The sequence below is a fragment of the Leuresthes tenuis genome, unplaced genomic scaffold (assembly GCF_036924035.1).
Source record: "Leuresthes tenuis unplaced genomic scaffold, fLeuTen1.0.hap1 SCAF_11, whole genome shotgun sequence".
Classification (NCBI taxonomy): domain Eukaryota; kingdom Metazoa; phylum Chordata; class Actinopteri; order Atheriniformes; family Atherinopsidae; genus Leuresthes; species Leuresthes tenuis.
In genome coordinates, this window is record NW_027325365.1 from 11,733,670 (window position 1) to 11,758,351 (window position 24,682).

At 42.2% G+C, this 24,682-nt stretch overlaps 3 protein-coding genes across 3 annotated transcripts; 2 read left to right on the forward strand and 1 right to left on the reverse strand.

The window, feature by feature from the left end:
* Positions 1–19: 19 nt before the first annotated feature.
* srpx2 (sushi-repeat containing protein X-linked 2) lies at positions 20–12,455 on the reverse strand. The gene is made up of 10 exons (XM_072395427.1): positions 12,168–12,455; positions 8,360–8,437; positions 7,055–7,246; positions 5,108–5,284; positions 4,657–4,780; positions 4,443–4,564; positions 4,162–4,341; positions 2,641–2,774; positions 2,409–2,530; positions 20–889 (listed from the first exon to the last, which is right to left on the reverse strand). Exons 1-10 carry the CDS (start codon positions 12,214–12,216, stop codon positions 709–711), a joined length of 1,359 nt encoding a protein of 452 aa, XP_072251528.1. The 5' UTR covers positions 12,217–12,455; the 3' UTR covers positions 20–708.
* A 1,075-nt stretch (positions 12,456–13,530) lies between these two features.
* Positions 13,531–19,939, forward strand: tspan6 (tetraspanin 6). Its single transcript, XM_072395429.1, has 8 exons — positions 13,531–13,776; positions 17,019–17,207; positions 17,284–17,358; positions 17,440–17,535; positions 17,653–17,796; positions 17,880–17,963; positions 19,154–19,238; positions 19,335–19,939. Exons 1-7 carry the CDS (start codon positions 13,690–13,692, stop codon positions 19,220–19,222), a joined length of 744 nt encoding a protein of 247 aa, XP_072251530.1. The 5' UTR covers positions 13,531–13,689; the 3' UTR covers positions 19,223–19,238; positions 19,335–19,939.
* Positions 19,940–22,754: 2,815 nt separating this feature from the next.
* mid1ip1l (MID1 interacting protein 1, like) lies at positions 22,755–23,816 on the forward strand. Its single transcript, XM_072395430.1, has one exon. It carries the CDS (start codon positions 22,755–22,757, stop codon positions 23,241–23,243), a length of 489 nt encoding a protein of 162 aa, XP_072251531.1. The 3' UTR covers positions 23,244–23,816.
* Positions 23,817–24,682: the final 866 nt, after the last annotated feature.

Sequence of the window (24,682 nt, forward strand, 5' to 3'; positions counted from 1 at the left end):
AAGATCATGACACCGTCACTTTGTTTTTAAAAACCAGGCTGTATGTATTTCTGCAGTTTAAACTCATGCACAGCACTTAGCACAGAAAGGTCTTAACGCACCACACTGGTCTTTCTAATCGTGTACAGAATAACACTTTAAAAGTGGTATTATACAGAAATGCTGCTGTAGCGTCCAACCAGTTATGCTTCGTTCAACCTCTCTGATTTTACTTAAATAACTGATGTCGTATTTATATAACCTGAATTAAAAGTTCTTATTTGAAATGAAGTCGTTCTGTTTTTAAATGTATATTTTAACTTTAAATTCCTCACTTGTTTCCCCCAATAAAAGTTAACTAAACCAACATGTGCTCGCCTCCACTCTCATCGCGTGAATATTTGAGTCCAGCTGGTCATTTTCTGACCACACAGGTTCCTGTTTTTACCAAGATTATATAAAAAGTGTGTGTTGGGGGGGGGGGTCACATCATGTGACCAGTCAGATGTTGAATATTCTCGGTTCATATTGTGTTCGTACAGAATTTGCTGCTATATTTTCTGTTAAAATAGATAATTTTCATCAAGCAAACAGTGCCAGCACTTCAGTGTTGTATAGTGATCACATTTGAACCTGAGGAACTCCCTCTGGACCTGCCTGCTGGTTGTTTGTCCTTCCTCATTTTGTCTCAGCAAAACTGATGACTTTATTTATGTGGCAGTCAGAAGGTTATTCGCAGAAATCTCTGTGGAGCTCCAGCTTCTCCCGTTCCTCCTCATCCAGCAGGAAGGTGTTCACGTGGGAGAAGAGCTCATCCGAAGATATCGGGGTAATGAAGCGTTCTCGGTCCATTCCGCGCTCGTCCAGCAGCAGCATACTGAAGTAGGATCTGGAGATTCTGAATATTTGCCTGCAGAGAAACATAATACACATTAAAATGGATATCATTTATTTTTAGGGGAACATTAAGCTGCAAAATGTGTAAGGAGGAGCCGATGAACATGACACAAAAGAAAAAAAAAAACAACCATCTGTAGCACATGGCAGAACGTTTAGCTGCGAAAGAGCCAGATTCTGATGATGAACAGGTGTGAGGGAGCAGCTTTTCTTATTTAAAGAACGGATCTATTTAAGTCTGACCTTTCCAACACGATTATGAACTTCATCCTGGCATAAACAAAGATTTTTCAGGGCAGTTGAAGCTCGTCAGGCTGTAAGTGGTTATAAATTCATCTCTGAAGAGTTTGGGCTCCACTGATTGACAAACAGATTGTGGAGGAAGTTACCCTCCTTAGGAGAGATAAACCAACAGAGATCCCTCACAGACTGACGAGTAACAGTGCTGGTGTGCATCACAGGGGCTGCACGGTGAAAACCACTGCCGCCCATCTTACATTAGTCAAAGATCTCGTGGATCTGGAAGCATGTTTAAAATATATATATTTTATGGGGGGGGGTAAAGATCGTAGACCGACTTGATTGTAATGAGGAGCAAAATGTCCAGAGAAAGAGGGGGAAAAAATGCATTTGAGCAGGAAGATCCCATCTGTGCCACACGGTGGTGGTGGTATTATCATGGTTTGGGACAGTTTTGCTGCATCTGGACCAGAACAACATGTCATCTGATGGAACAAAGGATTCACAGTCATTTCTACGTATTCCACTGAAAAATGTCTGAAGCAATTGTGTTGGCGTTAAGTGTCTGAAAACATCCACCTCCTGTGAACTGGAAGCGGTGGAGGAACTAAAATGGGGAAGCTCTCTCTGTGAGAGCAAAAAATGGGAGTCTGAAACAGACATCATGTTGATGATAAAAACCCTATTTAGACAGAAGCATTTCCCTTGTCTTCTTCTGCTGTTTGTGGTTTCTAATTTCCCACCCAGCTCAGTGTGTGTTGGTGTGCACGCTGTGTGAGATGCAGTGTAAACTGTGGGACTTGTGTGTCAGTGGAGAGACTGAAGGTTAGGAGATTTTTCCAGTCTGGAAAAACTGAGCGCTGCCCCTTACTCAAATTGCACAGTTGCTGGAAAAAAAAACCTCTGTGTGCCTCTTCTAGCATAAATGAGGTTCTGTTTGTGCCTATTTCTGCACCAAACTGCAGGACTCTTGGAAAACCCTCAGACCAAAAGCCAGATACTAACTAAGGATGTATTGTACGTCCTGTTAACATCTCATCATTGCTCAACATGCAGTGATTCTGTTGTTATTTTCAGCAGTGTTTCTTCCTTTTAAAGTCACGCAGGAAGAGGCTGTTTTTCACTAGAAGACTCTTGACATTCAAAGAGTGAGGTGAAACAACTCTGCACGGTTATGAGGCTGGAAGTCCAATAAAGCCACATCAGGAGGGAATTTTTCATCTCAGTGAGCTCTTACTCTCAGTATAAACCATAAATGGTCGGATTTCTAAACGATGACGCATCTTTCTCACCTCAAACCCTCGATGACTTCAGAGTGAAGCTGACTTTCTTTAATGCGGCCTGTCTCTCGAGGCGGCGAGCCCAGGAGCTCGATGACCGTTACATGTCGCAGGTCTAATCCACAGTCTGATTGCTGGTGGAAGCAAAGAAAAGCATGTTTTCACCGTTTTTCTTGTTCATCAAACCCTTGTGGAGACTCTTTAGGGAGATCACGTGAACAGCAGTGAGATGTTGCTTTCTTACTCGTATCATGATGTTCTGCAGCTGGTAGTCTGGGTCAGATATGTTGGGAGCAGATACGATCAGCAGCCTCCTCTTTTCATAGAACTGATCCAGGAGAGCAGAAGCTGTCTTCACATCAGATTTGATCTCCATTGCTACAAACACAAGTTCACACTTATATCCTGCAAATAAACTCACAATATACAACTGTCCAAAAACCTTAAGCCCCCACCCATCATTTCTTTATATACGGTAATCCAACGATTAATTGAAATGAGTAAACATAAATGGAAGTATAGTATATGAAGCAAAAACTGAGTTTACACAATTCTAATGAGCTTGGAAGTCAGTATCTGGTATGAGCATCTATATCCTCCAACACAGCCTGAACCCTCTTAGACAAGCTTTCCTTTCAGGAATAGTTCTCCAGGCTTCTTGAAGGACATTTCAAAGCTCTTCTTTGATTGTTTTCTGCCTTTTGTTCTGTTCTCTGTTAAGATGATCCCACACTCCTTCAATAATGCTGAGGTGAGGGCTCTGGGGAGGATCCATCCCTCCATAAGACATGTTGCCACTGATTTACAGTCCACTTCTTGTGTCATTTGGTATACCTCAACATTTTTCCCTATTTCCCTTCCTTAATACTTCTTCTTTATTTTCTATACCTGTTTTATCAATTTCAATTCCATGGGTGCACCCTGGACAAGTTGTCACTCCATCTCAGGGCTCCACTTGTCCAGTTTTCTCAAATGTTTTAAGGACAACATGCTGAATTATTCCAAGTTTCTGGCTAATAGCTCCTTGAGAATTACGTTGTTCGTATAAAAACACTAGTTTAAACTGTGTAAACTAGTTTACTGCCTGTAAACTAAAGAAATAGGAATAAATTATGCATCTTTGAGACAGGATGCTAGTAAAAAAGTGCCTAAAGATACTATTTAAAACTGGTTCTTTGCTAAGTTGTTTGTTATGTGTAGACTCAACACTGATTCATCCCACGAGTTTGATGTCATTGTTATGCTTGAATGATTCATAGATGAGTGTGGCTTAACAAACAAAAAAACTACAAGAACTGGACTGAACGTGAGCGAAAAAGCATCCAACATCCTTTTGGTCAACACCACTTTAAAGTTTACAGGAAAAGTCTGGCTCATTGGAAGCAAAAGAGAAAGAAAGGTGGGCTTTATCTAAACTTTTGCACAATACTTCATTTGGTAGTTGTAGATGAGTTCTTTAAGTATGCTTTCCAGATATGAATTACAATGAACTGCTCAAGATCAAACCAGTGGTCTCTGTCAAATATTTTAGGTGCCTCCAAAGGCATTTCCTCTTTAAACCTCTCTTACTTTCCCAAGCTATTAAGGAATAAGTAAATAAAGAAAGTTGAACGCAAACATTCCCGCTCCATTAACGATGTGATAGCTCCTCAGATCTGTCATGTGACACTTTGAGGGGAGTTTGACCCCTTTAGAATATAATCGAGTTTTAGATTAGTTTAATGGTATCTGAACCTTTACCTTGTATCTGTGACTTGGTACTTACGGATGCACTCGGCAGGGCCTCCGCTCCAGCTGCGGTTAAACTGGCAGACGCGAGTCGACATCCCTCTGCGCTCATATCCTCCCTCACAGTGGTATTCACACGTTGCACCGTAGTTATTGCCATCAGAGGAGCAGCTGAGGTAACCATGCATAGGTGGAGGTAGTTGCGGACATCTCCTCACTGGATGGAGAATGCAGTGGAAAATAATCTTGGCTTCATCTCCCTGTCTAGCCTTTAAACCCATTTCGTAACAGAAAAAAAATCCAGGTTTGGCAGCTTACCCTCAACGCGTACAAAAAACTTGCAGGCAGCTCTGTTCCGGGCTTGATCGTACACTTTGTATCGAATAACGCTCGCTCCTTCTTTAAACTCAGTGCCTGGCTGCTGGCCTACCAACACCACCCTGGAGAGAGACAAGAGAAGAAGAGGTCCAGATGTTTAGTCTGAAAATGTAAAAGAAAGAAGGGAGCAAAGGGAAGGAAAGGAGCAACATACTCAAGTGATTTGTCAGCAGTATCAGTGGCAGAGGGGGGGTCCCAGGTCACAATGGTAGTGAGCTTTCCAGGCTCGGCAATCTTGAGTCTCGAAGGAGGACACCTGATCTTTGGAGGATCGGTATCTGAAATAAACAACTGGAACCTTCAACACAGGATACATTAGAGGAAGGAAACTGATTTAACTAACAGCATATTTTAGAATAGGCTGCAGCTGCAAAGAGTGGAGCATGAACACTGGAAGATGACTGACTGAAGTTTGGATCGAGTCCAAAGAGCAGAAAAACAGGAAATATGCTTGTTTTTGGACTCATAGGAAGGGTGGTTTGTGAAGAAATGAGGAAACTAGACACCGGCACAGATGGGCTGAATTTTGGTTAAAGTTGAGATTTGCAGAATTTCTAAAAGCATCTTAAAGTTTGAAAATTAGGCCGTCTTTACTGAAACTGTACCTGAACACACTGGCTGCCCTCCACTCCACGACCCCCCATGCAGGCAGGTGCGTGAGTGTTCGCCCTCGATGCGATAGCCAGGCTGACAGGTGAAGTCACACCTGGAGTCCACAACAAAGCCTTGGCTGCAGGTGTATCTGCCGTAAGGGATGAGGGGCAGCACATGGCAGCGAACCTCTGAGGAAGCGTCAACATCAACACACAGTTTGTTGGGAGAGGGGACAGTACAGCCACACATCAAACACACCAAAGAGAAGCTAATAAATAAAACCACACAGCTGTGATCACCTGAACTCAGCAGTTGAACAGTTCTCCTCAATACAGCTTGCACATGAATTAATCTTTTAAGGAGCCCATATAAAGCTAATATATAGGCTTGTAATAATATGTCTATGTTAAGTTTTGTAGAGGAGTATCATATCAGGACAATTACTTTTAAACATTTTTCTCTCTAAATAAAAGACAAGCCTCTGGGGACCGGAGGGCCCTCGGAGATTCATAAATCAAAAGCAAATCCGATCAATATTTTGGACAAAGAATGTTAAGAGCCTTAAAAACCAACAAAAGAATCTTAAAATCAATCCGATAACACTCAGGAGACCAGTGCAGAGATTTTAAAACTGCAGTAATATGAGCTCTCTTTCTGGTCTTCGTTGGCAGACACGGAGCTGAGTTTTGTAATTCTTTTGAGACAGACCAGAGAGAAGAGCATTACAATAATCGATTCTGCATGTGATAAAAAGTATGAATCAGTGTCTCTGCATTGGCTTGAGTTAATGTGAGTTCATACTTCACACGTTCTCCGTTGGTAGGAGTATAGGTGTCTGACCTGATCAGATTTCTGTCACCAGTGGGATTCATTTACACATGACACTGACACATTCAGGTGTCACCAGATTAATGAAACACAGTGGCTATGTGAAAGGGACTTAAAACCCGAACATACCTCTGCTGTGACGCTTTGGGGCTTTGTCATAGTGTTTTGCTACCACTTGGGGCAGCGTCAGAAACATACAAACAATCTGAGCTGCGGGCTGCACTTAGTTGTGCTGTTGTTGGTGCTTTAGCTTTGCTCAGCTGTGGAAAAAACAGTAGTCATAGTGGACAAAGATCTGCTTGTGATGGAGTGAAACTAGGTGTTAAATAATAAAGATTGTTCAGTGTAGCTGTTTGTGTTTTTCACCTATGCTTCTCTGAAATTTTTTGGCGCCTCGTTTTCTTTGTTATGAAATTGGTTCATGTCGGCCTCACCCGGCTCCTGCTATCTTGCAGTCAATTAGCATTTGATCAATGCGATGCATCGTCCCTGAAATCTATGCGTTGTTAGCTTTTTGGGGGGCTGAGAGAGACGCAGACAGCTGGCTGAAGCTCAGGACTATAACCAGTCTGCCATTCTGAAGATTAGCGTTCAGTTCAATTCTCAGCTTTCCTAGACCTCGTGTCTAAGTGTCATTAGGAAAGACACTGAACCCCACATTGCCTCTGATGCATCCATCAGTGTGTGATTATGTGTGATAGAGATAAAAACACCGTGTAGCCTGTCACATTGTGTAAACATATGCTTGTAGTCAACTACACTAGAAAAGCCCCAAAAAGGTACAGTCCATTTACCATTTACATCCACGGAAGTATAAACAGGCCCAAAAACTACAAGGCAGCAGCTAATTCTCTGACACAGGCCAAGCCAGCCACCAGACATGTATTATGTGAGTGTGTCACAATCGAGGTGTTTCAAGCAGTTCAGGACGAGTGTCCACTGTGACTCTGGAGACCCTTTTTCAGGGGAAGGGGACCCCCCCCCCCCCAAAAGCAAAATATAACTTATTTAATGATTTTTAAAAAAATGAAAATGGATGGACTATGCTTGTGGATATTTTGAAATTTCACTGAAAAATAAAGAATATCACCAGATTTATCCTCATTTATTCATTTAAAATCTCCACGTACTGCGGCAGTAAGCAGTCCCGGACCAGCGGCGGTTGGCGAGGCACTGAATCGACCTTCTTCCCAGCAGCCGGTACCCTCGATCGCAGGTCATCTCGCAGCGGGTGCCCAGCGTACTCCTGTAGGTCCCGCCTCGAGGGGAGCGACAGGTCGCCTCACCGTTGGTCAGTCTCGGTGAATGACACCAGTTAGGATCTATTTTCAGTGAGAAACAACATCTGTGTGAAGCAGTCATGATTTATAACTGCCCTGTATCCAACTCCAAAATGGATTGTTTTTTTAATTCTTTCTGTCTTTGGGAGAAAATGAATGCTGACAAATCGCACAAAATGTATATCCTAACAACAACAAAAAATAAATAGATTTGGCTCTGTTTGTGTGTGTAAGATGGAATAAACAAAGTCCCCCTGTCATGTTTCCGTATGTGGAATACAATTAATGTGGAATACAATTAATGTGGAAGACAATTTGATAATTAAAATGAAAGGATGAAGAACACAGTGAGGACAGATGCCGATTATTATTGCATCATCCTTTAGAAAACCGCATCTGTCCATGTTCAGACTTTAACTCTAAACTTCCAGTCGATGTCTTTAATCAAAAGCAAAGTAGCATTAAAATAACAGATTTTAAGCATGAGACAGATAGAATAATGGGAGTGCCACAAATTAAAGAATGTGCAAATAGACAGGGACAAAAATAAAATAAAAATGTTTAAATTATAAATAAATTAAAAACCATAAAAGAAATATGCAAAGCATTTTCACATATTTTGATCCTTTTTAAAGTAACTAGTCAAAAAAAGGGATAGCAACAAATAGACAACATAAATTAAGAGGAATATAATGGATTAAATCAAATAAAAAGAATATATATAGTATATATATATACTGCATATATTGATTTTAAAGAAAATATAAATATATATACAAATAAATTTAAAAAAAATTACAATGCTTTTGTTCTTCTGTTTGTTGCCATTTGTCTTCATATCATCACATTTATCTATTCTTTAATTTATCTTTAAAATACCACATTTATTTATTTATTCAAGTGTACATCGGTTCATTTATTTTCTTATTCTTTTACAGATTTCAGCTGTTTGTAGCACTGCTCTTGTTCCATAATCGCACAAATACTCTCATATGTTATCAATCTTCCTCTCAAAAACTGAGACACTATTTCACAGTGTCATTGACAGATGATGCTACCATCTTATGATGGAAAAAGGTCAAATATACGGTTGTGAACAGATGGTAAATGCTGCCATGTGGCCCTCCCCAGTCAGTGTGTTCTACATGTACGCACTTTTGTAGTCAAGCTGAGGAGTATCATCTTCTGGTGCAAAGTCGTTGTCGGTGTCGTAGACTGTGGTCGCTGCTCCAGCTGAAACAACAGAAACGACAACAACCAGACATGTGGAGATTACAACTGAAATACACCATATGTAGGTCATACCAAGGCAGGCGAACACGATTCTCTCCACACAGTGTAATTTCCACAACCTAGCATCAAGTTTCATTCAATCACAAGTCAAAGAACATTCCAGTCGATAGGATTTGTCTGGATCTGCAATCAGTGACTCATGGAGACTCCAGAGGGTTTTAAGCCTGTGCAAATAGCTTAAACAATCCTGTTTTCTTTCAGAAATGTGAGCATGATTAAGTTTATTCCAAAAAAGTTGGTATGCTGTGTGGAATGGAAATAAAAACTGAATGGAAAACTAAAAACCAATAAATAATGATACACAAGCCAACATTATTTCATAACAGAACATAAGAAACAAATTAAATGTTGAGTGAGACATTTTCCTATTTCATGAAAAGAATTAGCTTATCTTCACTTTAAGGCAGTAACAGGTCTCATAAATGTTGGGACAGGTCCATGTTTCCCACTGTGCAGCATCCCCTCTTCTTTTAACAACAGTCTGTAAACATCTGGAAACTGAGGAGACCACCTGCTGGACCTTTGGGAGGAGACTGTTGTCCCATTCTTGCCTGAAATGGGTTCGAGCTGCTCAATAGAACTGGATCTTCTTTTTTTTTTGTTTATTTGGCGTTTCATTATGCGTCAAATATTTTCAAAAAGGGGAAAGGTCAGTCGAGCACCTTGACTTTTCTTATATGAAACCATGCTGTTGTAATAGATGAAGTATGTGATTTAGTACTTATTTTCTTAAATATATAAGATCCTGTATATCAAGTGTTCCTTAGTCCATGCAGTGATTTCCAGGATAGAATCATGTTTATCTTTATTTCAGTGATGACTCAGAGATCACGGGCCCATCCAGTGCTGACTTTCAGCCACGCCCCCTGCACACAGAGATGTCTCCAGATTCTCTGAATCTTCTGATGATATTATGTTGGCGATGATATATTCAAAGCCTTCACAGTTTTATGTTTCTGGAATATTATTCTCCACCACTACTCCACAATTTGTCGACACAGTTTTTGCAGACTGCCGAACCACGGTCCATCTTCAATTCTGAGAAACTCTGCATCTCAAAGGCACTCTTTTTTTTTTACACCCAATCATGCTCACAATTAACCTGACCAGTTGCAACATGTTTCTCCAGCTGTTTCCTTTTTATACCTTACACTTTTCCAGCCTTTTGTTGCCCCCGTTCCAACTTTTTTGCTGCCATTAAGCTGACGTTTATCATGAAATAGTAAAATGTCTCACTCTTATGTTCTGTTGTCAGTTAATATTAGTGTGCTGAATTTACAAATCAATGCAATCTGATATTTCAAACTCGGTCTGTATTTTTAACTTATTCAAGCTGGAAGTTACGTGTCAAACATTGTAAGACATAATGTTAGAGACAAATTCTGTGCTTGTGTCATTAAAGAAGGGTAAAAGCCTTTATCTGACATCACAACAATCACATGATTACGCAGCTGTTAACTAACTTTGGACAAGTCTCCACTGGGAGTTCAAACCGCTCCGCTTCTGCTCCGATCTTCAGCGTTTTTAGGTTGAAGGCTTCCTCGCCATCTATCTGGATATTAGTTCCTCTCACAGATCTTAAATGCGATTAAGGTCTGGACTATGGCAAATTCAATAAAAAATGTATTGATGGTTTCCTTCAGAATCTACATGTAGTCCTCCTTATTGATGCCATTTATTTGACGAGGTGTCCTGACCCGCCTGCTGAAAAAAGCTCAAAACAAAGCCCCTGTGACAGAAGATTCCCATCAACGTGAATCTCTGTGATGAGACAAGGCAGGAGGCCTTCAAACCTCAAAGAGCTGAAGGTCATTGTTGGGAGAATAAGCTTGTAAAGATATTAAATTTGTAAAACAATGTTTTATAACCGTGTGTCTTTTCTACTTGTGTTAGTTTACATTGAGATTAAACCAACTGGTCCCATAAAAATTCACTGAATCAAATCTTGGCATTGCTATGAGTAACAGCTCTGATGGTGCAGAGAAAGAACATTTGACTTATACAACGCATTGTTTTCAACCCAATATTGTGTTATGAAACACCTTAAGTGACAATAACTTCACCACACATTAGGACGTGCAGCATGTTGTCATTTGTCACTTGGAGATCGGGCTTCTCACTTCTCACTTTCCATGTAATGGCAGCACGGCTCGCGTACTGCACTCTCTGAGCAATAAGTCATGATTTTGCTGTAACAGTAAACTTCTGTGTCAGCAGTTGTGGTTCGTACTCATTTTCGCTTTTGAAATCAGCGTTTTTTTGTCAGTAACACTTCCCCAGACTAATGCCCCCCCTCTAACAGGCAATTAGTCACACACGATATAAACAAGCTGAGCTCATCAGCCTGAGACTTTAAGCAACATGCACCATCACACATGTGGACACTGAAGTATGTGTGTTAATTACATGGAGGTGAAACAACGAGAGGCTATGAAATGTTTTTACTTTGCTCTTCTTTGTACTTGTACTCAAGTGAAAGGTTTAGACTCTTGTGAAGCTTAAATGGAGCAGAATTCCAGACACTGAGACATGATGCATCACTCACAGCGCAGATTTCACTGCTGAGACACATACACTGCAGGCAGGTTACAGCCCATGCAGAAAGGAATGAGTCCCCACATGAAGGTATCACCTCTTTGAGGCTTCATCCATCTCTAATAACAAAGATGAAAACAACCAGCAGCCTTTCAATCACCCTACACCACCACCGGAGTCCATGCGTGCCCCTGGGTGGCTCTCTGATCCTGCTGTTATCTTGCAGGGTTAAATGAAGGCTTTGGCTTATTCGGCCCCAGGGGTGGGGGGTGGGGGGCTCCTCAGTAATTAACTGGCAGTGATTGGAGCTGATCTGTAATTAAACAGACTGGCCGGCGAGCAGAGAGGAGCACCTGAGGAGGGAGGCAGCTCTGCTGCTGCTAATGTTAAAATCATTTGACTGGAGTTTGGCCAGTTGCATGTTGGGAGATGTTGAGGAGGAGCTCCTCATTCCCCAGGGGCATGAAGGGCTCCGTTTGCAGTCAGCACATCTGTGTCTAATATGAGTGCTGCTTCTGAGATGAAGCTATTTCCCAGCTGCAGGGAAGAGCAATGAATGTTTGAGTGACTTGAAGGGTCTCCAGCAGTCTAATGCATAACATGTTTTCATGTTGACACCCTCAACAAGTCAAAAAATGATAAACATTTTTAAAAAATGAGGTGTTTATCATTTATTTCTCTGTTTCTTTCTACCCTCATTTGCGCTGTTATATCATAGAGAGGTTCCTCATACTCCTTTAAATGATCTGAAAGCTACATAACAACATGAACTTAAAGGATGTGATGCCGAATCAAACTGCCATACATCAGGACAGAGAAAGGTTGGTTTGTTGACTTAGCTACAGAAAATGGATACTATTTACCAATTATTTCATGGTTATACCCTCTTAAAAGTGAGGAATTGTTGCTTGTTGTTGCTTTCGAGTGAATATTCTTTGATTTTGAGAGAAATCATCAGATCAATGAGCGAAATGTAAAAACTATCACCAGTTATTGCCTTTTCCCCATTTTAACCAAACCTACAGGGTGGTAAAGTGCTGCCTCGACATGATGCGATATGATTTAACAGGCCATATTTCTCCAACACACGGCTACAGAAGTAGTGGTTTTCAAGTATTCAGACGCATGAACTCACCTGAGAAGAATAATGCGGTGAAAACAGCAACAGAGCGGCTGAGGAGCATGTCAGAAACCCAAAAATCACAGTCCTGAGGTGGGGCAAAATAAGTTGGAGAGCAGGTCGGCGACCGAGGAGATCAACGCAGAGCCCGGGGAAAGTTTCCAATTGCTTTAATAAAGCAGCCTTGGAAAGCCTGGACCTGTTGTAATCCCAGCTGAGGACAGTTATTGCTCCCGTCTCACCAGAGTCTCCGCAGCTTTACAGTAGAGGAGAGGATCCTCCTGGTTTATCAACAGACGCTGAGCCTCTTGGTGGCAGCAGCGGACTTCTTCTGCGTTTCCTCCCACTTCTGCATTAAACATGATGACTGGAAACATTTATTAAACCCACACGTCATTATGAGGATTATTATGGTCATAAATCATTTTTTGACTAACAACAAAGCCGCTGGCTTTAAACTGCTTAATCTAAATGTTATCATTATGATATCATGCGTTTATATAGGCTTGGCTTCTTTTCCAGATATGTTACGCAAATCTCCCCGGACATAAATATCTGAATATATTATGCATTTACAAAACAAAGTCAGTGGGTCGGTTGTAGGCATGTGTCTGGACCATCTGTTAGCCTCCCAAATGTCATTTTGTTGGAAAACGTCCGACATCAGCCCCACAGCAGGTAAAAGCTACAGGGGAGCGTAGAAATGAAAGCTGGACGGGTAATGACCATTAATGTTAATGTTTATCTTTCAGTGAGTGCCACGTTGTGCTGGTTTTATTTACCAAGCGGGCTGAAACTAAACTTAACTGCGTGGCTTCGCCTCAGGACACACACAAAGAGGCACCGAGTGCACCGGAAACAGCTGCTGCTGTCAACGTAAAACACGATGACGTCATGAGGGCCAGAACCTGCTGCTGTTTGTGGTTACTGAAACTGGGGGGGGGGGGCAAGTTTTACAAAAACTGTGTTTCATTCATCCTAAAGCGGGTGGAAAAGTTGTATTGGTCAAAAAATTTGAAAATAGCTGTGAACAGGATCATGATTCTAATAGACCATGTTAATATCTTACCATCGTAATCACATTGTGTTTGTTTGCTTGTTCATCTGCAATTTATTAATTTTTTTTATTATGTTCTTCTTACCCTGAGTATGTTTACTTTGGTGAATAATTTAATAATGGTCATATGTGAATTTTTCTGTGATGTGATGTGAATAAAATGAGAAAACATTGCAAAACTGATGTGGGATACGCTGTATCTGTGGGAGCTAACGCCGGCTAACGTCTTCAGGGAGACTTATTTTGGCAGCTCTATCCGCCGCGGTGTTTTAACATGGTCGTTGCTGCTAACTTGACGTTGGTCTGGGTTGGAAAAGCTGTTTATCCCTTAAGGAAAGTGATTCTGGTTTAGTGACGACACTTCCCCTCTTCCCTTGGATTTTTCCCAGAAGTTTTTGTTTTTTTCTTCTTATCTCCGCGTCGAGACGCCGAGCAGGGAACTTTCCGATTTTTTCCCAGCTGTTAAATAAAACTCCCAACATGTCGCCGCCGTCCCGACGGCTTCAGACGAAGCCAGTGATTACATGTTTGAAGACTTTCCTCATCTCCTACAGCCTCATTTTCTGGGTGAGTCGGTGGACGTGTAATGGGGGACAGCGAGTGTTTTTTTTTTTTTTTAAAGAAAGGGACAACAAAGGGCTCAAAGCGGCCGCTGTGCCAACGAGGCTAACGACAGAATCACTGCGGTAGTTAAACTTGTTGAATAAATGCTTGCTAAGTCACACTGGAGCTTTGTGTTGACATTAAAAAAAAAATCTACTTGTTGACAAGCCGGCGACCGTTGGAAGACGCTGAGATTAAGATTTAGAACGTTTTTGAAAGCGAACGTTAGCCCTTAACGTCTTAAAGAACCAGACTAGTGATATTTAAGTACAGAAAACCGTAAAGATAGAAGTTAGCTGCTCATTTTTCATCTGCTCGCGTAAATTTCCCGTAATGTAAAACTTGAAGCAGCACTTGATTTGAATTCCCACAGCTGGTAATTAGCAGCGCTGTGATTGAGCTACGTGTCGAGAGCTGCAACTTTTGACGGCCTTTTCCTCACATTATGGGCTGTTTGATTTCACAGGCAGCCTCCAAAACTCATATATTTAGATTATTGTTCTAAAGGTCAAAGAAAACCTCAAAATGAACCCTTTTAAGAGGCTGAAACCTGAAGACGTCGCCATAAAAACACAGTTAAATGTGTATATTCACCTTCTGTCGGCTGACTCATCAAAGCGTTTCGCTTTCATTCATTTTTAGTGCAATGTTTTGGTATCTTATTAGATTTTGTTGACATGTTGAAAGATTTTACAGAGGAAATGTGGATGTATCACCTTATCGTGCAATGAAAGGGGGAGACACTTTAAAGCAGTCAGGAAAGAAAAGTCTTGTTTTTAGGAATAGAATGTAATATAAAGTTGGTACCTTCAGGTTATGGAGAGTTTGGTCAATGAAAATGCTACTGAAAAGGGAAGATTTCTGGTTCAGATGATGAAAAAAGTCCATTTAAAGATAGGGATGGTAGAATTTTATACAGTTTACTCAAACCTGCAGTTACGGTTGATTAAATATCAACTTTCCCATTGATTTCTTGTATTGATGCATGTGTTGTCAATGCGACAGGTTTTATGAAATATTTTGTTTAAATATGCAAATGCTATGCTTCAACACCTGTTTTGTTATCCCAGCTGCATTAAATGTATTTAGGCATGCGTGACCGCCTTCTTTTGTTTATAGCATGTAGTTTTGGAAATTTAGATATAATATTAGTCAGCTAGATGTAAATATTAGTGGTGATTTTATTTAATGAACAGAGATTAATATAAGTCTGAGCTTTTTACAGTTTTAAAACTTGTGTCATGGTGTATGGTGAGAAAAAAGCAGTTAAGAAAAACGACTCCAAAGAGTTTGGACAACATTGATCCAAAATTATACCGTCACAAAACACAAGACCAGGTTGGACCAATAAGTGCAAGGTGTGTTGTATTTGGGCTAATGGTCGCTGTTCTCCAAAAAGATGTAAAGTCTGACAAAGATCACAAGAAAAAGGGAACCGGTCGGATAAACGTGCGGCTGAGACATCTCTTGAAGTTGAAATGAAAAGAGAAGGAAAACGCTGCATTCCTGCACAGGAGCCTTATCCCACAGTGAAGCACGGCGGTGGTGCTATCATGGCGTGGGCCCGTTTTGCGGCGTCTGGGCCTGCGTGGTTCGCATCCATTGATGGAGCGATGAAATCTGAATTACCAGTGTGTTTATGAAGGGAAACGTATCATTCAGCATGACGCCAACCCTCAACAAAGCATTTGTGACCGAGACACAAAGCTGTACATCTGACGAAGTGGAACCAAGGAATTGGCTTCATGGCTTCATTTAGAATTTTCAATGGACTTTTCATTTAATCCACTACTTGTTTCAGTTTGATCCTTGTAACGTACGACCATAAAATATCCTCGAGCTCTGCGCTGTCAGCCAGATGAAACTAAATGGTGTGAGCTAATGGTCTTCGACTGCCACGTAGTGAACAGATTTTTCACACTTTTCTGTCAAAATAACAAATGGGTCGATCTATGCTTTGAAAAGAGAACAATGATTACTCGTTGCATCGACACTTGTTTATTTAGAAAGCGTAAAGGGGCTCGTCTTAGGTGGAAAATGAGCACTCATCACTGCTCTCGGTGTTAATCTTTGGACCGATCAAACAGCGCTCTGAGGTTAATGCTGCTGCTGCTGACGCAAAGTTCAGGTCAGGGCTTTTATCTGGCAATTTATTGCTGCTGGCTGTCTGAGCTGTCACCTCCCCTCGGCCTAATGACTGGAGCACTGAGAGCTAAAGAGGAAGCTGAGATGTTCGAGCCACAGACCGAGACTAGATAGATAGACTGATAGATAAACTGTTAGCGTATTAATCAGGTTTCGTCTCACCGCTCATATTGCCTCAGAGATACAATGACCCCACTAACTCATCTGCATTTGTTCCCCTGAGGATAGTGTGGATTTGAGAAAGGAAATCAATGAGGGAAATTGTGTTTTTTCCCTGATTTCTGCTACGGTTCATGTGGATCACTGTTGCAGAAGCAGAGTTTAGAGTTTTTACACCAAAATGATCACAAAACAAGATCAAAGAGGTCAGCTGGTGTTGATTTCAGATTATTAAGCGAATTGTCGGACATTTTGTTTTTTTAAAACCTAAATTCTCTAGATTTAATGAACAGTTGTCAGAATTCTCTCTTTATATCCTCTAATCAAATTCTGACCTTTTATTCGACAGGTTTGTACATTATGTCTGGCCTCTCTGTTCAGGAAATAAAGAGAAACCTACAGTTTTGTAGATTTAATTAACCCATAGATTTGCATTAGTCAGACAAATACTGTTTTGGCTGTTAAAATGTGTCTAAATGTGTCCTTTTCTCATAGTTGATAAGCTAAAGCCCCCAAAAGAAAATAGAGATGATGTAGAAATAGCGGCTCTTGTTTTTCACCTTTCCTCAAACCTTGAACTATTTAAATTTGATATGAAATAAAACAAAGAAAAGCGGAATATCCTCACATCTATGAAGCGGAAAACTCATTTCCTGTTGGAGGAAAGTTGTTTTCTTCGCTCGCATGAAAGCAGCCTCTTTGTTTGCCTCCCTGACGGACATTTTGTTGCATAAAAAGCAAAAAAAAGATTTGATGAGGAAGGACTTATTGTCAAAATTCCCCTGATTGCTGACCACCCCAGTGTGAGACTGACCGGGTGCTTTTCAGTCTTTGGTGTGAGTCACTCCCCTTAAAGCACTGCTCATCGTTCCGTGTGGCTCTTTGTCTGCTGTCGTCCTCAGTTCACAGGCGTGATCCTGCTGGCCGTCGGGGTGTGGGGGAAGGTCAGCCTGGAGGCCTACTTGTCCCTGGCTTCTAAGGAGAGCACCAATGCACCATATGTTCTCATCGGGACCGGAGCCATCATCGTTATTTTTGGACTTTTCGGCTGCTTCGCTACATGCCGCGGGAGCCCGTGGATGCTCAAACTGGTAAGTGAAGGAGCGGGCGCGACTACCCCCCCCCCCCCTCACGTAACCCGGTTGTAACTTCTTCTTCTCCCGTCAGTATGCCATGTTTTTGACCCTGGTGTTCCTGGCTGAGCTCGTGGCTGGAGTCTCGGGCTTCGTCTTCAGGCATGAGGTGAGGCAGGCGCTTAAACCTCAAATATCTGTTGCCTCGGCTTGTTAAAACACATGATCCGTTTTGTTTCGAATCAACCAGATCAAGGATAAAATGGGCAAAGCTTTCAAGAACGCAGTGAAGCACTACAACAGCACGGACAGCATAAGCACAGCAGTCGACACCATCCAGAGAACTGTAAGTGGGAGGTGTTCTTCACTCAGAAGGCCAGCTCATGCAGTGACATCACTCATCACCTCTTTATTCTGAAAAACAACCATAATATAAATTTAAAAAAAGATGCATTTTTTCCAGTTGCATTGCTGTGGAGTGAAAAATTACACTGACTGGATCGACACAGCTTACTTTAAAGAGAAGGGGATCCCTGCCAGCTGCTGTAAAGACAGCAGCAACTGCACAAGAGACCCCGAAAAGGCTGGACAAGAAGTCTACACGACGGTAGGTCGGCAATGGTGGTCAGTTTGGCTGAATTAAGACGTCCCACTGTGATCGTTTCAAGTCTTTACTTTCCTGCTGTGTAGGGCTGCTTTTCACTGGTGACCAACGTGATGGAAGCCAACCTGGGAATCATTGCTGGGATCTCTTTCGGGATTGCGTTCTTCCAGGTGCGTCGTCGCCTACACAGAAGTTTGGCTGTGTTTGCTTTAGCCTTTATGATAGCCTTTGCTGTCATTTACAGTTTGTCAGTAGCAGTAAGTGAAGCATGAACCCTCATTACTTTAATCTATTCAGAGCTTTATGAGATATTAGGGCTCCAGGAGAGCTCAGCCAGTCTTCCCACGCTTCCAGCATTGATGCACAGAAACTGACTGTCGCTGCTCATCCCTGCTTGGCTCTGAATACCAGCTCCATATTAAGTGGCGACCTGTTGGCATCACAGACCCTCCCCGTCACACACTTTATACTCACGAGGTGATGCCTCCCACAGTTGTTGCTCCCTGACTCATGTGGTGTATTTTGGGCTTTGATGGAGACTTGTGCAGGTAGCTCTGAAGGCACCTCCATGTTTACTTCAGGGCGTTTGTCCTCTGCTGCCTTTCCTGAGCACTTCCAGCTCAGGTGCTACACAGTTGCTGGTTTCTGGAAATCCTCTAATTTTGCACTTTGCGTGAGGACGGAAGTGAAAGTTAACGAGATCAGCAGGCAGATACTCCTTTGAAGATGTGGTTTTTAAAACGTCCGCTCCGTTTAACCTAATTAGTTTTTTTTTTTGTCACACTCAAAGAGAGACGCTGAAAATGATTCATGGGAAATACACATGAAAGTAGGGAGGTTGATCAGATGTTTGCTGTTTGGCGTTCCTCCACCTTTTTAAGCAGCTACGACCTTTTCGTTGTGGTGACGCCCGACAGGTGGAGCAGGTGGTGCTACAGCATCAGTCACATCAGAACAGCCGAGTATTTCCTCACTAATTGATGATTAACATTATCATTATTAATGATTCACAGATTGGTTCTGTTGGTTTGTAGAGTCGATCAGCTGTTTGGCTCCCTTTAAGCTCCTCCCCTTTTCCAGCGGCGGCCTCACGTGGGCCAGTCCTGTCCTGGTTTAAAAGATAAAGTGTGAACGTGACTACTTCATGCTGATTATCAGCCGTTACTTTGTAGAAATGACTATAGGTTAAAGTAGCCGTCTGATAACAAAGCAATGGCATCATCTTTGACCGTTTGACCTGATTTTGAAGATAACTTTGATGGCGAGAAATGTGTTTTAACTTGTTTTCTCTCTTCTAAGTTTCCTGTATTCCATTCGGAGTTCGATGGAGTCGATTTTACTCAACCGATGTGTCTTTCAGGTCATCGGGATATTCCTGGCCTGCTGCTTGTCTCGCTACATAACCAACAACCAGTATGAGATGGTCTGACAGTCACCCTCCGCAGGTCAGCTTTTTATTGGTTTAATAACTCGGTTAACAAAGCGCAGCTTCGATTTCCCTGCTTTCAGGTTTACATGACGTGTGTTTTCTTTGTCCGCAGGTCACCGATGGGAAGCTCCTGGTGCAAACTGGCTTGGGATTTTAATGTTATGCGTGTTAGTTTATATCATTTTAGAAAGGGAAAAAAGTCACTGTTTCTTCTTTGAGTCGGTCTCGCAAACGAGCTGAAAGGGAAAAATGTTGAAAAGGAAAATACCAGCGGCGCCGTTTGACCAAAAAGACAAAGGGACCCCCGGATCATTTATTACTCCTCAGACTGAACTGATTAAGCTTAGCCGTCGTGATGTAGTTTTTCATTTAGGTTCATTCGTCAACATTTTGTATTCTCGTTTTGCTGCCTTATTTTGTTATTAGCGGACAATAAGCTGGTAAAACATTTAACTTTAATTCCACTCGTGTCTTTATATATGAAACCTCGTAAGCCTGAGAGCTGGACAGGAGGTCATCGGAGGTCACCAACCCCGCCATCAAGTAGAAAACGAGCCTTTCCGCTCATGTTGGCCAGTACTGTTTAAAGCCTGTGTTCATGCGAGTTCCAGCAGCCAATCCAAATACGTATGACAGTCTTCAGTGTTAGTTTTTTGTGTTTCTTTGTGGATGCATGTGAAATACTTGAGAAATAAAGATGAAATTCTGTATCTTTGACACTGTGTGCGGTCTCGGGATGTTTCTGTTCCACAGCTGTTGGCTTCTGAGGTCATGAAAAGATGCAGCGCGCACACTCTGGCAGAGGCAGACACACATTCCTCGTTCATTAGGGGCCTCATGGAGGAGCCGTGTGCAACGCTAACTGTCAGGGGCATTTTGTTTTCAAGCCTAAAGGACAGCTTTTAGTACAGCACCAACAGTATTTCAGGATTCCATAGATTTGAAATGTGTTGGCAGTGCAGCATCTGCCTGATTTAGTCACATTATGTTAATGTTTACAATAATGTGGCACAAAATCAGGCCCATTAAGAGGATTTGGGATGAGGAACAACGTCTGCGTGCTCTCTGATCAAAGGGGGATTTACTGTTAATAGTTTGAGACGGGACAGATTTAACCATCTGTGTTACAAAACACCAACATATTACTCAGAAAAAGTGTATTTCACCAAAGCACTGAAGAGTTGAGATCACAGCTGATGGGTTTTCTGGCTCTAGTGATGCAAATCTGTATTGATATTTTGAAAGATACGAGCGTGAAATCACTTCCTCAACTTAGTTACTAATCAGAAATCTTAATTTTAATGTATTTTTCTGTACTGACAACAACATGCATGGCCAGCTGACACGTGCGTGAAGCCTTTAAGTCGCTGTTAGAGGCGCTTAACATACCTCGGTAGGTTGGAGAAGCAACAGCGTGTCCACGGTGACCAAATAAACCTGAAAAGTCTCGTCTAACCGAACCGCAGCGGATGTTTCAGAGTTGCTGCTCATTTGCAGAGTTTCACAGTAGCCCGGGCTGAACAATAAAGCAATAAAAGCTTTCAAATCTGTGGACTTTAGCCCCAGTAGATGTTTGATTGGAAAATCTAGATGTTTAAACCAGAAGGACTCTGACTTGACTTGTAACATCACAAAAACACAACAAATATCATTAGATTTCAAACATTACAATCACAAAAGACTAGATTCAACTCCTAATGCGCATTTGATCTGAAATGAGGCTATTCGTTCAGGATTAGAACCTCTTCACATGTTACGATGAGGAGCTGATTCATGACATTTCTACAATGACTAACCAACAAATTGTTGGAATAATCTTGTGGACAAACACTTGTACCACGTAGTGCTGCAGTGCTAAGTAGAAACATGGAAAGTTTCTGTTGTCGGCCACCGTGTGGAGGCTTCATCTTCATGGCACCTTGCAGATTTTGGTGTTTATTAGTCCCACGTTATTGAATAATATTTGGGGGAACTATGGAGGCATACTAATTCAAATTAAAAAAGGGCTGAACTTTCCTACTCTGCCGTGGAAATTCCAAATCTCCCCTGAAGTGCTCCATCAGAAAAGAGAAACTCATCCAAACTTATGTTAGTCAATGAAAAAATGTGAAAAAGAAGCTCATCAATAGTAGGAAATCTGGATAAATCACAGGTGAAAGTAATCCCATCACAGCTCCAGCACACCTGATCAGTAATTAACTTCATTAGTCACACCTGAGCTCCTTCCTGTGACGCCTCACTTGCGGCTGAGTGCCTCATAAAAACAGGTAAACTCGCAGCGTTTAAACCTCTTGGTGTCACTCTCTGGAGTCCTGTTTCTTTTTTTTTTTGTCCTCCACCCTCCCCACCACCAGTTATCCGGTAAGACCATCCTTTCTTTCAGAGGATTTCTCGATTATAGAACGATTTGTACAGTGAATGTACGTTGCGTGTTTATTTGTACCACATGTAACAGACTAATTCCCGTGGTTGTAAACTAACCAGTGAAATGATGGCTTCGGTTCAAAAGTTTTTTTTCTCTTTTTTTTGGAAAAAGAGGAAAAAAAAAAGTTGAGTTGACACGGTCTTGCCAGCAGGGGGCAGCGGTGCACAGCCGTTTCAATAGACTAATAAATGGAGAAAAAAAAAACACACACACGCCCTACGGAAATCTTATGAGTCCATAGTTTTCAATATAATCTGTAGACTAAATACACGGTAAAGTTCCCATTTGCCCAACCAGATGTGCGACGTACAGCCCCAGTATTGGAGTTGCCTTCAGGCCACCGACGGCTTTGGACGGATGAGAGGTAACTTGAGTGCAGTTCAGCCCTGAATAAATGCGTTTGACAGGCAGCTGCGAGGTTTTGTTTCATTGGCCGTCTGAGGATCAGACGCTGCAGAGGTCCACCCCCACCCTCCATCCAGCCCAATACACTGGACAGAAGAATAAAGAAGGCGGATTTAATTTTTTTTTTCTTTCCCGTCTACCGGCGACTTGGGTATAAAGCCGCGTTAAGCCTCTATACCGCTGAGGAAGTCATCATTTTCCTTCCCGGCGAGTGCTGTCCGGTTCCTGAGAAGACTTGATTTATCCATCCAACAAGACTTACCTCAGGTTTTCTCGTGTTGCTTTCAGGTCGGTCTGCATTTATTTATATTTTTTTAATTCCACAGCCTTTAACGCATGTCGTGATTAGGATTACATTAGGCGGAAGTCAAGGTCATATTTGTGATTTTTCGGTATGTTAAGTACTGCAAAATGAGGGTTTTATTAATGAACTAGTTAAAATTTAGATGGTTTTTATATTTCTGCTGGAAGTTTGCTGTGAAACATGCTTCCTGCATCCAAGCCGTTCTCCTGTGTAGCTGCAGGGTTATGAGGGGTTCATGTTGAGCTGCTCTAAACCTTTGCCTGTCCCTCATTGCTGCACCTTCCCTGCATCATGTTTTCTCTTCCTCTTTGCATATCAGCAGCTCTTCAAAAACAAGAAAAAAAAAAATCCCCTCTGCCTCCCGTACACTGTAACCAAGCCAACCTAAAGCCTTCAAGATGATGCAGATCACCGACTCCGCCAGCAACAAGCACTCTCTCATCAACGTCATGCACCGCTTCATAGCGGCTGCCAACAACATGGACGAGACCATCATGGTGCCCAGCCTGCTGCGAGACCTGCCGCTGGAGGAGCTGGCTGCCAGCCAGGTGGAGGCCAACAACAATAACGAACCGCCGTGCGCCAACAAGCAGAGGGACATGTACGAGCACTACCTGCTCCTCAAGTCCATAAAGAATGACATGGAGTGGGGTCTGCTGAAGAGGGAGATGAGCAGCGGCGCCAGCTTCCTGGAGATGGCAGTGAAGCAGGAAGAGCAGCAGCCGGTGACCGGGGATCTGGTCGTGGAGGACAACGCCGACCTAGAGCATCGGTTTCATTATCACCTCAGAGGACTGTTTGGAGTTCTGTCCAAACTCACGTTGCAGGCAGACCACCTCACCAACAGATACAAGAGAGAAATTGGAGGAGGAAACTTCATGAGATAGACGTTTCTCTCGCCCCGGACTGCTTCCATTGGAACAATGGGATGTTTTGTGAAGTCTCAGTGGACGGTGAACTGATCAGGGCACTCATTCTTTCACTTCTGAATGACACTCCACCCTTGTTGCCCACCCCTTCCTGAAACCAGTGATGCCAGCACGTGTCGGCCTGCTTGTTCAGAGGTTGACTCTGTGCTTGGCGGAGGTTCACTGAAACTACGCCAGATGACGAGCAGCTCTGGTTTGTGCAGAACCTTGCGCTCACTCTCATTTGAAATTGAAACATTTCAGTAGAGCTGTCTGTGAAAAATAAACAAAACTTGCTTGTAGGAGATGTTGAATGCTGGTTGTTCTGTCCCTCCTTCTTCTTCTTTTCTAAAGTGTAAACGATCTTAAAGCTGAGCTGAAGGGCTCTTACCTGCAGAAGGTGTAAATCTTTCCACTTGGTGTGCCTTGACTTTTTCTGTGCCCTCCTGCCCTGTTCAGTTCACTGTGGCTGTAATTGCTCATTTGTTTGTCCTCGGATATTTCAAAACCAGTTTTATATTGCAGTACAACTGAAATAAATAATAAACCTGACCCTGGCTTCTGTGTTCACTGCTGTAACAGGATGTTGACTTTAAGCATTTTAAAGTGACTGCTGTCTATGAAGTTACGACTTTTAACTGAAGTTGAACTTGGAACCAGTACAGTACTTGGTCCTTTTACTAAGAATTCAACTAAAGATGATCCTGTTTCAAAGGGTGTTAACTCCAGCTCACACATGCAAGCTATTTGACACTTCAGTTAATGCTACGCAGCTTATCTGCTCAAAGGTTAATTGATGCTGCCATCCCTCACTATAGCCCAAGCAGTTGGCTCTAATTCCTTTTTAGCATTTCATAAATCTGCCTTTTTTTTTCTTGCACACATGGTTTTACAAGATCTAAAGTCCACAATATCACCCATGATACTTAACATCTGCAAATCATTTCAAACCTTGAATGTCAGCTGCAGGGAGGCTATAAATGTCTGTAAATTGCACTGAACTGCCAAATGTGGTAAGACTTGGATGTACATTTAAACACCATGATCTTGAACTCCTGAAAAGTTCATTTTAGGTTTAAATGGCTTCAGTAGTGCATTTCTGCAGCTTTGGGACAGTGTGTTTGAGTGGAATCTAAATGAAATATCAAATGTGCTGCTTTGTATGCATGTGCACCATCATTTCTATCATCAATGGTTGAAGCCCTCCCCTTAGCAACAGCTCCACCAATCCAGTCGCTAAGGCCCCCTGCTCCCCCCTCTTTCATTTTCCCAAAGGCACAGCCATGATTAAGAGGTTGTATTGTGATGAAGGGCATCCAGGAAGCGACATGGTCGAACAAATTGCTGCTCCTCTGACTAGCAGCGGCAACAAGTACACGGGGGTCAGAGAGTTTGCATGAAATCAAACTGGATGAGCC